We start from the raw sequence: 17739 nt of genomic DNA, 5'->3' as shown, positions 1-17739 counted from the left end.
CTGCATTTGGAATCCTGATGTTTCACATAGAGAGAACATTCCTGGGTTATTACAAAATGCATAAGTATTTCAGACTATACCATTTGCCTTTACACATGGAGCAGGTCAAAACCATCAGGATTCTGACAAGATTTACAGAAAACCAAGCCACATCACGGCATCCTAACTTACACATGCACCTCAACCCCAAAACAGCTGATTCTGATATGGCTTAACCAAACCATATTTCATAAAGAAAACCATAGCCAGAGTTAGTAGAATTGCACATCTGAGCTTTTTCTGAAGTTGTGACACATAGGGATGATCACAGGTATACAAATGTTTCAGAGTTGATGCAAATCTATGCAAATACATGCAGCTTGAAAATGGACCAATTAATTTAAACCTGGGTTTAAATTCATTGGTCCGTTTGCAAACGGCATACATTTGCATAAAAAATTGCATACTTTCGGAAAAATTTGCATCTCATTGATCATGCCTAGTGACAAGAGCTCAGTCTGGGCATCTGCCTGTGAGGAGATCAGAGTTATGTAATGCACTGCAGCTGCGCACACATTGCTGAGATTTTGGGATTCATTCACAAAGCATTACCTCATTCAGTAAAGCAGAAAACAGCTGAATTTACTGAAGAATTAGTAAAAGGTCAATTCACCAAGGCTGTTACTGCATAGAAAACCTTAATTACTGACTAGTGAGATCAGTTGTTGACTTGTGATGTAAATACCTCAAGAAATTTCAGTAAGTGATAGGTTTAGAATTGATCTCCAGCCTGGAGCTGCCATTAAAGGAGAACTGTAGAGAGGTGTATGGAGGCTGCCATATTTATTTCCATTTAAGCTATACCAGTTACCTGACCCTCCTGTTGATCCTCTGACAATTTTGACAGATATGATTTTGACAGATATTAGATTTCTGGTGTGATTCAGCCATTACTTTAGCCAAATAGATCAGCAGGGCTGCCAGGCAACTGGTATTGCTTAAAAGGAAATAAATATGGCAGCCTCCATATACCTCTCACTATAGTTCTCCTTTAAGACAATCAGCCATTCAGTAAGGTTATAGAAGCGAGGAAACAGTTAAAAAAAAAACTAAACTATTCAGGAATCTAAGAAAGTTAATAAAAACAGGTTTCACATTATTATGTAGTAATAAAAATGGTTAAGATACTAATGGTTTTGAGCAGATACCACATTTTACGTTTCATGCACCTTGAATTGCACTGTCAGTATAATAAAAATCTGCATCGCGTGTCATCCATCCATTTTCCCTACACTCCAATAATCCATCAAATACCAAATTAAATATCACACAATTCCTTTAATACCAAATCGCACCGCATTTGGTAATAAAAAAAATAAAAAAAAAAAAACACTTCGTAAATAGCCATGCATTTTTTTGGGGGAGAAAATGACCCAACTTAAAATCATGGTAAGTAAATACTGTATGCAGTAAATTACCAAACATGATTTTTACCAAACATAACTTAGTGAATTGAAGCCATTGATATTAAAATGGGACTTCTCTTCTTAGATTCGGATGTAAAATGAACTACGGTATACTGTCCCTTAGCAACCAGTTCCATGTCTACCCAAGTAAAATAAGGTTTCTGGGTTTGTTTTTCTAGTTGTGGACCAAGGTTTGAGGAATGTCAGAAACGATGATGAATGAAGTTCAAATGGCACAATGATATAGTAAATGACATAGCAAACTATGGTAAGCAATCTATAACCATTTCAAAGCCCAGCTAAAGTGTATCCTCCTCGTGCCTTATGGGCTCAGTGCCAAATCTGGTTAAAGTGAACTCAAGCTCTTGCACAAGACAGAAGGAATGCACAGAGCGATGCTCCCTGTTTGTATTTAGAGGGATTAGCCTCCAATTCCCCCTCTTCTGTGACTAATCACAAATTGTAATTTGATCTCACTTGTGTCAGATGGCTGCCACGGCACAGCAGCTAATTGGTAAACACAGGATGTTAACCCGATGTTTACTTCCATGAACGCAGGAAGTAGACACTGCAGATTTATTGCAGGACTTGTATCAGCTGTAACAACAATGTTTTTCTTTAAAAAGGGGTTATTATGCATATCTTTTAGTGCAGAGAGGAAGTTCTGAGCTCAGGTCTGCATTAAAAAAAAGTCACCTCACAGATTCTGTCTTTACACTTGGGCATGCTAGTTTTATGTACATTTTTTCATAGCCAAATTTTCAAATTTGTTTGCTACAAGCTATTTGAGTATGTACCATTTCATAGAACAAGCCATGTAGGTAGAAAAAATAAAAAACAAAGTCAAAACAAGCCATAGAAAAAGCCACAAATAAGTCTCAGTCACTGGCAGAGATGTGATAAGCAATGCTAGCTTTACTATATCTCACACATTCATATAGTGGGTCATTAGGTTATAACAGGTTGTGAGCTTGCTGCCACCTGCAGGCCAAACCTCCATGTAGTGACAGAAGACACCAAAATACACCACTACATTAAAACCTTTGGGTATACATTTACATATGAGAGGAGGTATTGATTACAATTCCATTTAGTAGACTGCATATTCCATAATGATTAGCCATACAGTTAGCAGACCAAGCAGTTTCCATTTCTGATGCAGAAGATAATGACATAAGGGACACAGGCTCTTCATGAACCAAGTGTTTGTCACATTTTGAAAAATAAATGTGCACATGTGATGTATTGCACTGTATGAACGGGCACATAATTCAGACACGTGTGTAGATAGGAAGACCAATCTAATATACAGAGTACCACATTGATATGGAGGACGGCCGCAACTGTTCCATAGCATCCGGTGCCATGAAAGGAGCCATTTTTGGCAAAGGTCAGGTAAAGATGAGAGATTTATGTTCAGGGATGCCATACTTCCCCTTGTTCTCCTCAAACAGCTCCTGGAGGGCGTCGAGGTACCGCTGATGCAGCTCATCAATCTCCTCCTGGGTGGGGTTTGTCATCTGTGGCACCGGGATGGCCTTTCCTACTGTGCAAAACAAATGCAAACCTTCATTTAAAAAACATGAATTTTGTGTTTCACCATATTTTTACATACTCTAAAGGGCCCATTCACACTAGAAGCGCTCCTCTAAGGGCCCATTCACATTAGAGCGAATCTGCATGCAGATTCGCATAACCAATATAAATCAATGGGCCATTGTCCATTTGTTTCCATTTATCAGAAATTATGTGCGGTGCACTGTGCAGAAAAGAAATCTGCACAGCAGAGCCATCAGAATTCACAAAACGCAAGGCTAGTGTGCAATTCGCCTGTAATGTATTTAATAAGAAATTCGCCTGGGTTTTCGTTGTGCGAATTTGCATACATTTTCGCTTAAAATCAATGTAAAAGCACACAGGCACTGACATAGTTAAATTCGCATACTTACAAACAGATGAAAATTCGTTCTCATGTTGTCCGCAATGGAATTGCACCTCACTTGTGGAAACTGGCCCTGAGTGTTTTGTGAGTGATTCGCTTTTTTTGTTTTTGTTTTTTTTTTAAATCACTCCCATTCACTTTCATTAAAATCGTGGTAAAACTTACTAATCAATCGCAAAATGCTCATGTTCTAAACTGAAGGAATCTTAAAACATCCTCCACCCTGTATGTGTAAGAGGGGCAGATTTAACAAAATCAAATGCAAAGAGAATTGGAACAAAACTGATAGAAACCAGGTGTAAAGATTACCGTAAGCAGTTCCTTAGAGTGATCAAGAATCCTTGATCTGGATCCTCTCCATGTTTGCTCTAGTTTTCCTTGCACTGGTTTTGAGAAATCTAACCCAGTGTTTCAAAGGCTGCCCAACTTCATAGCACCAAGACAGGTAAGGCACAATCAAGGTATACAGAGGTGGTGCATTCATTGAACTTCAGCGTCGAACCACCACTAAAGAAGGTCCCTTCAGCACGTCATTGTCTAAGCACAGGGTTTCTCAACACGTAGTACGGGTATCCCTAGGGGTAAAAGAGACCACTGCTGGGGGTAGGCATCTGCTCCAGATTCTCACATCCTCCCCCCATTAAATCCTGGGCTTCAGCTTCCCCAGAATGCTATGACCACGTGCAGCACATGAATTTCACCCTGGCTCCTTCTCTTCAGCCTCCAGAGCACTCTCCGCTCTGCATGTCTGTTTCTAAGTCCCACGACCCTTTCTAGTAATAGCACACTAGGTTAAGGGGAGGCAGGGCTGGAGTGCGTTGGCTGTTCAAGCTGCTATTGCTCAGGAGTAACTGTGGCCCCCTACTGTGCAATTTCCTCACCTCTTGCAGCTGAGCAAGTTCTACTGGGCTGCATTCACTCCCATCAGAAACACAATAAGATCAGTAATTCTGTTCCACCCCACAATATAACTGTAAACAATTTCCACCAAACCAAAAAACACTGGGTTTTATATCAAGAATTTCTGTTTATTCTTCAATCAATAATGTCTTTAAAGTTGCGGACTGTACGTATGGACATCAATACAGGATTCCAAATCACATAAAAGACTGCCTATGTGATTTGGGATCCTGTATTGATGTCCATACGTACAGTCTGCAACTTTGAAGACATTATCGACTGAAGCATAAACAGAGAAAAGGGTTCATATAAAACAGTGTTTTTTGGTTTGGTGGACATTGCATTCCCTCTCTGCCACCCTCAGTCAGCACCTTACCCATCTCCCCCTACCCAGCACCCTCTGCTGGGCTCAGCCAGCACCCTTACCTGACTCTTTTCTAACAAGTATTTTTTTTTCCCAGCTTGAGGCCAGAAACCCACTAGGAGTGCAGTGGAACAAGAACAGTCGGAGCACCAGCTCATGCACATAGGGATTTAATTGCAGTCGTATAGGCATACAGGCATTCCAGCAGGGTTACAAGAGAGAGATACAGGCCTTACAGCTGTTTCACGGCAACTGCCGCTTCCTCAGAGACCACAGGTATCAAAAGCTACACAGATATGCAGTCACATAAATACACAAATACATAACTACTTACCACTCCCCACTGTCTATCATTCGCTACCGAGTGCGTGCCGCCATTACCACGGCTGCGATAGCTTCCGGGGTATTCCCCGCCCACTTCCGGGGTCGCTTACCACAGTGACCAATCGGCGCTCTGGAAGGTACAACCTATCCGGCGCTACGCTTAGGCTGCTGTTGCGAGTGCGTCCTTAGTTACCTTGTAACATCGATAGTGTAGACAGTGGGGGCGTGGTTCTGCAAAAAAAGGAGACAAGAGAAAAGAAGAAACAAACATTTAAAAATCGGCCTAATTAGACTAATAAAACCAAAGTATTAAAAACAGACACATAGCGAGGCTCCCATCTATCAGAGATCAAGATATGCAAAAACTGATTAATATGCATCCAAAAAGCAATGGAGTTCAGTACGTTCGTTCAGTCCAATAGCAAAGCAGGCATCTGTCATTGAAATTAGGCGGGCCTCTTCTCGTAACATCTGTTTACGATTATCACCTCTGTGCGGGATTGGTACATGTTTTAATGCTGTAAATCTTAGACCTCCTGTCTTTCCCTCATGGCATTCTCTCATGTGGGCTATAAATGTACCAGCACCTATCCCTGTACGTGTTGCTGAAACCGAGTGGCCAGCTGCTGTTCAGTTTTACCCACATAAAATCTTTTGCAGGGGCATAAAATTGCACAAACCACATAAGTGTATCAACAATGCAAATAGTCCTTAATAACAATTTTTGTCCCTCCCAATTGTATAACCTTCCCAGGTAAAAATTGGTCACAGGTCCTACATTTATAGTTTCCATTGGGACGTAGGTCATGGAGCCAAGTTTCCTTTTTACGTATCCTCAATTCACTGGAGGTTACCACATCTCCTATTGTACGTGCCATTCTAAAGGTGTTTAAAGGCTTTTTATCCGCAATGTGGCTCAGAGCAGGATCTACTTTTAAAGAGAATCTGTATTGTTAAAATCGTAAACATACCAGTGTGTTAGGGGACATCTCCTATTACCTTCTGTCACAATTTCGCCGCTCCCCGCCGCATTAAAAGTAGTCAAAAACAGTTTTAAAAAGTTTGTTTATAAACAAAATGGCCACCAAAACAGGAAGTAGATTGATGTACAGTATGTCCACACATAGAAAATACATCCATACACAAGCAGGCTGTATACAGCTTTCCTTTTGAATCTCAAAAGATCATTTGTGTGTTTACCTCTTATCCCCTTCTTCTCTCATGCACTGAACATTACAGGCTTCCTGCAGACAGCTCTGCCTGTGCCTGTGTTTGTAATTCCTCAATATGTGTCAGCCAGCTTCTTTCACAGTCTAACAGAGGAGGATTTTTATCCAGCTCTCTTCTATCACTGATAAGATAGCAGAGACGCTGCTGGCTTATGTAAATAAAACACACACTGGAATGTGCATAGAGGAACAGACCAGCACGGAAGAGTTGGCAGCCTTCCAGACACAGGCCGACAAGTCTGACAGGGGAAAGATACATTGATTTATTACAGAGACCGTGATAGTACAAAGTGCTGCAGTAAGCCAGAACAGATTAGAATAGGTTTAGGAACTTGTAGGATGGTAGAAAAAAACGTTGTAATTTTTGTTACAGAGTCACTTTAACCACCCTGGCGTTCTGATAAGATCGCCAGGGAGGCTGCGGGAGGGATTTTTTTTTAATAAAAAAAAAACTATTTCATGCAGCCAACTGAAAGTTGGCTGCATGAAAGCCCACTAGAGGGCGCTCCGGATGCGCACTTTCGATCACCTCCGGCGATCAAAAGTAACAAGGAAGGCCGCAATGAGCGGCCTTCCTTGTTTTGCTTACCTCGTCGCCATGGCGACGAGCGGAGTGACGTCATGGGCATCAGCCGCCTCCGATCCAGCCCTTAGCGCTGGCCGGAACTTTTTGTTCCGGCTATGCTGGGCTCAGGCGGCTGGGGGGACCCTCTTTCGCCGCTGCATGCGGCGGATCGCCGCACTGCAGCGGCGATCAGGCAGCACACGCGGCTGGCAAAGTGCCGGCTGCGTGTGCTGCTTTTTATTTGAGCCAAATCGGCCCAGCAGGGCCTGAGCGGCAGGCTCCGGCGGTACTGGACGAGCTTAGCTCGTCCAGACCGCTCAGCAGGTTAAGACAGGCCAATGTCTGAGGATGCAACTACGTATTTTCTCAGCCATTGGAGAGTATTCAAACACCATTGCCACACGATCTTGGTTCTGATAGTTACCCTCATTGTTGTCTTTCCTTTTTTTTCCATATCAAGTCACTACGTCTCTTTAATTTGGCTTTAACATACGCCTTCACTACCAAATCTTTTGGATACTGTTTCGCCAATAAACGCATTCCCAGATCAAAACTCTGCTGTTCAAAGTCAGACTCTAGACTATTGTTCCTTTTCAGTCGTAGAAACTGACCATATGGAATTCCATCTTGAGTGTGTTTGGGTTGGTAGCTGTTATACCGAAGGAGAGAGTTTGTGGCCGTGATTTTACGGTATCCTCTCGTCTGGATACGCTCTCCCTCGGTAAACAGCTGAAGGTCAAGAAACTCAACTGCAGAGAACTGCATATTGAAAGTATTGTTATTTATTGTTATTTATATAGTCCACAAACTTATTAAAACTGGTCTGGTCCCCTTTCCAAACAATCAAACAGTCGTCCACAAATCTAAACCAACCAATCGAGTCGCGGAAGGGATTAGTATTGCTATGTATAAAAACCTCTTCCCAACCTGCCAGAAAAAATTGGCGAAGGTTGGGGCCACAGCCGTTCCCATCGCGACACCCGATGCCTGTCTGTACCATCTTTCCTCAAACATAAAGGCATTATGTTCCAGGACAAACTTAAGGCAATTACTAAAACTCTACCCATTCTCGCTCTTCATGTTCCAGCAGGAATTTATTAATTACCCTGACCCCCAAATCCTGTGGGATCCGTGTGTAAAGGCTAACCACCTCAATGGTAGCCAGAGTAGTTTTTTTTTTGCCATTTCAACACACTTAGTTTTTGTAGCACATCCAAAGTATCTTTTAATAGTGATGGTAATCCTTCCAAAAAAGGTTTCAAGGTAAAGTCCAAGAATTTGGACAGTGGTTCAGTAAGAGAGCCCCTGGCCGATACAATGGGTTGACCTGGTGGCTGAAGTAAATCCTTGTGGATTTTTGGAAGGAAGTACCACACTGTTTTTTGCGGAAAAGATGGCAACAAGCCCTCTCCTAAATTCTTAGTAATCTGACCCATTTCTACCCCCTTACGTAACACCGATTGTAGTTGATTTTTATATTGTTCAGTAGGATTACTGGGTAGTTTGATATACTCTCCCGGGGTACCTTCCAGGAGCCTTGTTGCTTCCTTTACATCGTACTCCCGGGACATCAGTACTAAATTACCCCCTTTGTCCGCTTTTTTCAAAACTACCCTTTCATTCTTTTGCAAGTCCTTCAGTGCTTTTATTTCCTTTTCTCTCATATTTGGCACCCCGCAGGGGTATATTAAGGCTCGCATATCTGCTTTCACTAGCAAGTCTAGTTTTTCAATGGCGGACCCAGGGTTACATTGGAAGTCTTTAGTATTTTTAGATTTTCTTGGATTGTAAAGTTTATTCGGTTTGGTTATTTCATCAGACTCAGTTAATGGTGCAGACACCTCCCCATTTTCATTCAATAGAAATTCCAATATTTCCAATATCGGTCTGTCACTCAGTTTCATCACATGCTGGAACAAAACCTATATTCCCAGACACAGACTCCTCCCCTTGGCTAGACTCTTTCCTCTCTGCCATGATGCTATATTTAATCTCCAAATTGATTTGTACCAGTCCACATCAAATTGTGATTTATCAAAGGAACTGGCAACAGAGAAATTAAGGCCCTTTTCCAACCCCATAGCACAGTCATTAGAAAAGTTCCATACCTGGTAATCGTAAACAGATGTTACGAGAAGAGGCCCGCCTAATTTCAATGACAGATGCCTGCTTTGCTATTGGACTGAACGAACGTAATGAACTCCATTGCTTTTTGGATGCATAATCAATCAGTTTTTGCATATCTTGATCTCTGATAGATGGGAGCCTCGCTATGTGTCTGTTTTTAATACTTTGGTTTTATTAGTCTAATTAGGCCGATTTTAAATGTTTATTTCTTCTTTTCTCTTGTCTCTTTTTTTTGCAGAACCATTCCCCCACTGTCTACACTATCAATGTTACAAGGTAACTAAGGACGCACTCGCAACAGCAGCCTAAGCGTAGCGCCGGATAGGTTGTACCTTCCAGAGCGCCGATTAGTCACTGTGGTAAGCGACCCCGGAAGTGGGCGGGGAATACCCCGGAAGCGATCGCAGCCGCGGTAATGGCGGCACGCACTCGGTAGCGAATGATAGACAGTGGGGAGTGGTAAGTAGTTATGTATTTGTGTATTTATATGACTGCATATCTGTGTAGCTTTTGATACCTGTGGTCTCTGAGGAAGCGGCAGTTACCGTGAAACAGCTGTAAGGCCTGCATCTCTCTCTCTCTCTCTTGTAACCCTGCTGGAATGCCTGTACGCCTATACGACTGCAATTAAATCCCTATGTGCATGAGCTGGTGCTCCGACTGTTCTTGTTCCACTGATTGATTGCTGGTTTACGTGAGCACATTCATCATAGGAGCAGCCTTATAGTGACCATCCTCAGCAAGCATTTGGTGCCCACCTACACTCCTTTGATCCATATTGACTGTATTGTATTTCGGTGTGAGCACAGATGCAAGATCCTATTGAAAATAAGGGAACTAATGATACTCCGTCTGCGAGTGGGACGGAAGTCAGCCCGGTGGGACGATTTTTGGCTGATCGGACGGACTGGGAAACGTTTTTGGTTGATCCTGCAAAAGGCGGTGAATCCAGCAAGGTTGCTAAGCAACGACTGTTCCGTCTGTCCGAGCGAGAAGTGAAATTGTTCTGGACTGTTGCAAGCCTGAGAAGATACAAAGAAAAGGAAATAGCAGCCAGAGGCTTCAGGCGTTATAGCGAGGCTGCTGAATACAAAAGTGATCCAGATTTTATTAAGATACGGAACCAGCAACAGCTGGATAATGCCTTAAAGCTACAAACAATAGTCCTTAACCGTACAGAAACAGGATATAGTAAAGCAACTGCAGAGATTGAGGAGTGTAAAAAAGAGCTGGCAAAGCTGACCTCACCTGAACAGTTGGAGAAAATTGTACAAAAGGTGGAAAATCGTCTGTTGAAAATCCAAAACGATATTAAGGAAAGGAAACTCCGTTCTTGTTCCACTGATTGATTGCTGGTTTACGTGAGCACATTCATCATAGGAGCAGCCTTATAGTGACCATCCTCAGCAAGCATTTGGTGCCCACCTACACTCCTTTGATCCACTAGGAGTGCTTTCTAAGCGCTAGTGGTTTGAAAAAGCTCTTGCAAATGCAATGCTATGGGGGATTTTTCATAAAATCACATCACTCAAGTGGGATTACACCCATAGCATTACATTAGCCATAGCTTTTCAAAGCACCCAGAAATACACTCCTAGTGGGTTTCTGGCCTAAATCTGCTTTTTGTGCTACTTAGTTGAATTGCTCATCTTCTGTTTCAGTAAGGCAGGGCGGACCCCAGTGAGGCTCTCTGTTGTACTGGCTGATGTTAAGACCAGGGATGATCTCCGACCTTAATCACGAGTAATCATGAGTGATTACTCCTGATTTAAATTAGGTGTAATTACAGCAGGTGTGTGTGGTGGGGAATGAAAGTTATTTACCCATAATTCCGCCGTCTGCCCTGCATCCTGTTAGTCGGCTTGTGTTCCAAGCCTCGCTGCCGTTATTCCCTCCAAGCCGGAAGGAGGACGCGACAGCAGGGAGGCTTAGAACGCTACTAATAGGAGGACGTGTGGACCTATATGCAGCGCAGGGCGGACGGTGGAATTATGGTTAAATAACCCTTTCATACCCCGCCGCACACCTGCTGTAACTACACCTTATTTAAATCACGAGTAATTGGGGAGGGGGAGGGGGAAATAAAGATCCCGTAGTAGAGGAAAGTCCTTGGATAATTCAGAGACTTCCCAGATCGTCCTCTGGTCCACTGTTCCAGTACAGGGTGCCTCTAAATATACTGAACAAGTGTTTGTTGACTACTCTTTCAAGGCCACTGGACATTCATGTATAAGGGCAACCACACTGCACAGGCAGAGGTACAGTCAGTGCATGTCTAGCAGCACAAAGCCGCTTGTGTGTGGCATTTCTTCTCCATGTGGCTTTGTGCCACTGGGCATGTGCGGACTACTCTTGTACCTGCATAGTGCTCATACACAAGCGTAGCACAGCTATGGAGGTGAGGAAGATCCTGGCCAGCAGTGGTGGGCTCATGGAAGATATGTGAAGCTTCTGGAGCATCCAGAGACTTCCCACTACTTACTGTAGATAAGTAGCTACGAAAAAAATTATTTCTCCTCACAGACTTGCCAAATTGTTTGGTGAAAAACCCTGGGGCTGAATCTTAATTAATTAAAGAGAACCTGAACTGAAAATGAAAAGAAAATAACCATACACGTCATACTTACCTCCCATGTAGTCTACTCAATCTCTAGCTCCTCTCCTGCATCTTGCTTGTCCACTGTGAACAATGGATTTCTCCGTCCTCCATTTTAAAAAAAAAGGCCATTACCCCATAACAGCTTCCTGGTCAGCACACTGTTAAACTGTAAGATCACCCACTTCAGCCATAGAGAAACATGGACATTACCTTGCACATCCAGTTGTAACTGACAGCTGCTGATATATAACTGCCAGCAACTGGTATATTTCAGTTCTGACAAAATCTTGTCAGAACTGGAAGGGATCACTGGAAGAAGAAAATGGTGAGCCTCTGAGAGGAACTGACAGTGAGGTTAGTATGTAAAATTCATTTGCAGGTCCAGCATGGGTTTAATTTTAAATAATTTTACTTGCTTCAGGTTCCCTTTAGGCTTCTTGCACACAGGGACATTACAGGCTCACGTTAGTGCAGCCTGTAACGCTCCCCCAACGCACAGCAATGTAACACAAGTGGGCTGTTCACACTGCCCACATTGTAACGCAGCAAAGTGCTGCATGCTGTGTGTTCCCTACCCTGCTAAGCCACGTTAGACTGTTTGCACATGCTCAGTCATGTTGGGGAGGAGGGGAGAGCGGCCGGGCACATGGCTAATTAATATTCTCTGCACTCAGTGACGTGCAGAGTTTACTTCCTGGAGCGGCCGCTCTGTGCGGCGATTGGCTGGGCGGGACCACGTGATGCCGCATGGATCCAAGAGTACGCATCACGGATGCCAGAGTGAGCTGCACAACGCGGCTCACTCCGACGGTCACACCAGAGAGCACCAGGCGTTGCGTTAGAGGCATGTTATGTGCCCTATAACGTCCCCTAAACGCAACGTCCTGGTGTGTAACTAGCCTTAAAGGACAACTATAATGAAAGGAAATGGGGCTGCCATATTTATTTACTTTCAAACAAGATTAGTTGCCTGGCTATCCTGCTCATCCTCTGCCTCTAATAATTTTAGCCATAGACCCTAAACAAGCATGCAGCAAATCAGATGTTTCGGACAATTGTCAGATTTGCCAAGATTAGCCGCGTGCTTGTTTCTGGTGTTATTCACACTACTTGTAGCCAAATAGATCAGCAGGGCTGCCAGGCAACTGGTATTGTTCAAGAGGAAAAAAATGTCAGCCACCATATTCTTCTCACTTCAGTTGTCCTTTAAAGAGACTATATCGGGGGGGGGGGGGGGGGGGGGAAACTCCCCTGGGGGGTACTTACCTTGGGAGGGGGAGAAGCCTCAGGGTCCCAATGAGGCCTCCCCCATCCCTGTAGCTGCAAGGAATCCATCGCTGTCTCCCCCGACAAGGCTTGACATATTAACCTCGCCGGGATCCAGTGCAGGCGCAGTAACGGCTCTACCTTCGGGCTGGGCGGAAATAGCCGAGCCTGTATCCGCTCTACTGTGAAGGCGCAAAAGGACTCACACCTGCGCAGTAGAGCAGATCGATCGGGTTCGGCTATTTCCGCCTTACCCGAAATGTCCTGAGCGTGCCCAGACTGGTGCTGCTGCTCTCTATGGACCTCTACACACTGCTGCGCAAAAAAAATAAAATTGCATGTTGTTTTTAATCACAAGGTCTTTTGAAAAATCGTGAAGAACTGTACACACTGGTGCGGTTTTTCTATTTTCATGAAGGCTTTGCGATTTAAAAAATCGCATGTGATTTTAAAAACGCAGCGCAAGCACAGCAGTGTGTGCAGTGTGTTATGTAGTAGAAAATTCACACCTCCACACCCGTGTGTCAGTCCAGGGCTCCTGGAACTGAATGCCGGTGCTGGTCTCTCACAGGTACACCACTCCTGTGTAGAGCAATGGCAGAGAAACACAAACAGAGACCGCACTCAGAAGGCTTGTTCAATCACTGTATTGAAAAATCAGAGCAACTGTTTCTGTGCAGTGTGTTAGGCTGCTCCAGACATTACATCTCATTTCTGCTACTCTTAACCTACTAATACTTCATCCTACTGCCAACTACTAAATCTGAAAGAGCCTAAGCACTTTGAGGCCCAGTGCACACCAAAAACCTCTAGCAGATCTGCAAAACGCTAGAGGTTTTTGAAGCAGATTTTCAGAGCCATTCTAGGCATGTTAAGAGAGGTTTTCTAAACATGCCTAGCGGTTTTAGGAGCGTTTTTGTGTAGCAGATGTCATATTGTTACAGTAAAGCTGTTACTGAACAGCTACTGTAACTAAAAACGCTCAAACCGCTCTGATCTAGCGTTTTTCAGAGCGGTTTGAGCTTTTCCTATACTTTAAGTTGAGGCAGAAATGAATCTGCAAACCGCAAAAATGCTGCAGGACCAACGTTTGCGGTTTAGTAAACCGCTGGTGTGCACCATCCTATTGAGATACATTAGCCAAGTGTTTTCAGAGGCAGCAGCGTTTTTGAAACCGCAACCAAAACCGCTCGGTGTGCACTAGGCCTGAGTCCTATGGGAGAAAAGCTCTATAGAAATGTTATTGTTATAGTGTGTCTGCGCTGGATCGCGGAGAGGTAAATACAGTTACATCGCTGCACTTCAGGTGTCCCGGCAGGCTAAAACGGAGGAGGACAGGGGAAGCCTCTGGAGCCTAACGAGGCTTCCCCCTCCGGAGGCAATTATCCCCCCCCTCCTCCCCCCCCAAAGGTTTTTTTTTTTTTTTAATTACAGGTTTTCCTTAAGTCAGGTGTAAAAAAAAGTGTTCAAAAAAGTTGCCCATAGCATCAATCAGATAGCTTAACCGGTTCAGCCTCACAGCTATTTTCACCTTAAGGACTGAAGCAATTTTCCCCTGTCAGCGCTGCTCTCATTCATTCGCTAATAGCTTTATCACTACTCATCACACATAAATTATTTAGATCTTGTTTTTTTCACCACAAATTTGGCTTTTGGAGGGTGACATTTGTTGTTAGTAACTACTAAAATGTCTATGTATTTTAAAGAGAAAAACGAGGGAAAAAATGAAAAAATGCACTATTTCTCCAATTCCAGCCTCTATAGTTTTAAAATGAACAACGCTACTGAACATTTTACCCACACATTTTATCTGCCTATCTGTCGTGGTTATCACAAGATTTAAATTATGTCCCTAGTACATAGTATGGTGACAATATATTATTTGGAAATAAAGGTGCATTTTTTCTATGTTGTGTTTTTTGTTTTCTCATTGCACACTACCAATGATTACAAGCCTTTATTTGAAAAAAAAAACAGTAATACATCCTCATGACATACATATTTAAAAAGCGGAGTCCCTAAGGTAACTAAGTATTCACTTTTCAATTCTGTCACTTTTGGTGTTTTTTACAAGTGTATTAGTTTGGTGCAGAGTATGTGAAAATAACAATTGCATTGCTTTTCATTTCATTTGCTGCTAAAACAAAACCACATCACATATGCCTAATCTCTCAAAGACCTCAAATACTATTCTCTTGCTTGTCCCGGTGAAAATGATACCCTATACACATAATCAGATAGCTTCTTGGCCACGCAATACTCTGTTAACCATGAGCAGCACTAATGCATTTTTCAAGGCCATTTTTTGCAACAAAAGTAATACAGTCATTCTTTGTTCGCAAAGCCCCTGGAGTGTCAGAACATTTGAAACAGGTCACAAATGTCACCATTCTGAAAACTAGAGACCCAGGCCTACTGAGATACACATATTTTGAAACAATTGGACTTCTGCGGTTTTGCTAAAATTGAATCATAACTTGGAAAATGGTATTTTTTACATATTTTTTTCACTTTGGCACTAGAAAAAAATCTGATGACTTAGGCCTCAGTCCTAAAACACACCAACATTTTTTCTACAGCTCATCACGGTTAAAATGATACAACATATGCCTTACTTAGTAACAAATGGTTGGGTGCAGCAATCAGTTATACCCAATGTGCACTATTTTTTTTGCACTAATTGTTGCAGAGCTATTGTTTGTTTGCATATTCCCAGGAGAGATTGGAATCAAACAAAGACCGCACATGACACCATCATAGAAGGCTAACAACCAGGGCTATTCATCAGTAGGTATTTTGTGAGCTACCTTCTCAAAGGAACACTGCAAAAGGAATTCTCACATTGTCCTGGTTATAACAAATCCAAAATGTGGCTAATTTGAATATATCACTTCTCTTCACAGTGATAACAAATACATTGGAACTTACCATTGGATGTCTTGCAGAATTAGAGAAAAGCCAGAGGCCATAAGTCAGGGGTCAAGCAGATCCAAGAGTCAGAAGATGGGAGCAGCAGGGTCCAAAGTTCAATTTTGAACTTTGTTTGTGGTTTCTTTTTCCTCAAAAAATTCAGTTTCCTCCAACACCCCAAAAACATAGGGGTATGCCAAATGTGAGCTCCTTTGAGGGTCTGTAAGTTACATGAATATATAGGAAAGGGGAAAATGCCAGTCAAATATGTCCAGGTAAAGAAAAAAAAAAAACACAAAAAAAAGAAAAAAAAACACAAAAAAAAAGGAAAAAAAAGAAATTAGTAATCTGCAAGTGTGTGGTATGCCCTAAAGCACTTGATAACACACAGTGCAGGGGCTGACGGGCAATCTGGGCAAAAATACCGTGACTCACACCGTCTCTTGTGTTTCACACACACTCTGCATCTTCTCAGGGGGGCTTTTTTCACTTCATTGGGGGGAATTAGTTCAGGGAAATGTCTCTCCCTCAGTCTGAGTTCTCCAAATGGATAGGATCCTGTTGTGCAATTTGGCCAGGGGAATACATTAGGGACTTGTGGACTTGAATCTGGAAGTCAAGAAAGGTCATCTGTTGGCTTGTTGGTGTTGTGGCTGTTTTTAGATAGACCACAAATGCATTGTGCATGGTCATTTGCAACAAGAAGAATGTTATTTTTTTGTACCATGCTTTCCTTCTTCTTCTTAATAAATAAGGCGCCAAGACTTGGTCTGATAAGTCCACTGCTCCCATATTTTTATTGTAGGCGACTATGGCCTCTGGCTTTGTACGCTGTTCCGTTCTGGATGTGGCAAGAACTGTGGCCTCAGTGTGGATGGTAGATAGCATCATCACCTCCCGCTTGTCGTGGAACTTTATTGCCAGGAGCTCTTCAGATCTGAGTGCGTAAGACTCTCCTCTGCATAGTTTTTTATTTACTACCTGTGGGGGGAGGCCTTTACGGTTTGCTCTCACCGTCCCACATGCGCCAGTCTGGACTGAGAAGAGGAACTTAAACAGTGGCACACTTGTATAAAAGTTGTCCAAGTAGACGTGGTAGCCTTGGTGGAGAAGTGGATTTAATAGGTCCACCACTATTTTGCCACTGGTGCTAATGTACTCAGGGCACCCAGCTGGCTGCAGAATGGAGTCTTTGCCTTCATAGATTTTAAAAGTGAAGGTATAGCCAGTGCCACTCTCGCATGCCCTATAAATTTTCACCCCACATCTTGCCCTCTTGCTTGGTATGTACTGTTTCATGGAAAGTCTCCCATGAAACGGTACCAGGGATTCGTCCACAGCAATTTCCCGGTGTGGGGTATATACATCCATGAACACTGCACTTAGGTGGGTCAACAGGGGTCTCAACTTAAACAGTCTGTCATGGGAAGGGTTGGTATGTTCCACATCTTGAGAGTTGTCATTCAGGTGGAAAAACTTTGACAACAGCTCAAAACGCTGCCTGGGCATTATTGCTGGATAGAGGGGTGCATTGTGATAAAGGTCCCTGGACCAGTACATTTTTATCTGGGGCTTTGGGTTGATGCTCATGCTGAGCGTGAGGCCTACATAGGCCTTCATTTCGGGCACGTTGGTGGGGTGCCATTTTCTGGTGATATAGTTAGTGGGCGTGGTCAGCTAAAAATTGTAGAGCAAATAAATTAGTTTGCTCTACTAAATGCTCCCACATTGCCTCTGTCATAAAAAGCTGGAAAATGTCAATTGGTGCCTGATTGACAATGGGCACTGACACACCAGCGGTGGCTGTGAAGGGTGGGATGTTGGGCGCAGCATAATTAGGGGGTTCCCAGTGTGCCATTTAACATATGAGAGCGGTACCTCCTGCCTGCGAGGTACCTGTGGCTGCCTACCCTGTCTGCGCCTAGCTCCCCCTGGCGCACTGCTGCTAGCAGCAGCGGGGTTGCCCACGGAGCCCGTCTGCTGGGTTGCCCACGGAGCCCACTGCTGGGTTGCCCACGGAGCCCGATGCTGGGTTGCCCACGGAGCCCGATGCTGGGTTGCCCACGGA

General features: G+C 43.4%; 1 protein-coding gene across 1 annotated transcript in view; it reads right to left on the bottom strand.

The window, feature by feature from the left end:
* Positions 1-2337: 2337 nt before the first annotated feature.
* The window catches only part of MOGAT1 (monoacylglycerol O-acyltransferase 1), an 86397-nt gene continuing 70995 nt past the window's right edge, over positions 2338-17739 (bottom strand). Inside the window, 1 exon segment of the mRNA XM_068280560.1 lies at positions 2338-2991. Coding sequence (XP_068136661.1) covers positions 2837-2991 — 155 coding nt within the window. The 3' untranslated portion in view covers positions 2338-2836.

This window comes from Hyperolius riggenbachi, chromosome 4, assembly GCF_040937935.1.
Source record: "Hyperolius riggenbachi isolate aHypRig1 chromosome 4, aHypRig1.pri, whole genome shotgun sequence".
NCBI classification, from domain to species: Eukaryota; Metazoa; Chordata; class Amphibia; order Anura; family Hyperoliidae; genus Hyperolius; species Hyperolius riggenbachi.
The sequence above is the reverse complement of the archived record's forward strand: the minus strand, read 5'-3'. Positions and strand labels throughout refer to the sequence as shown.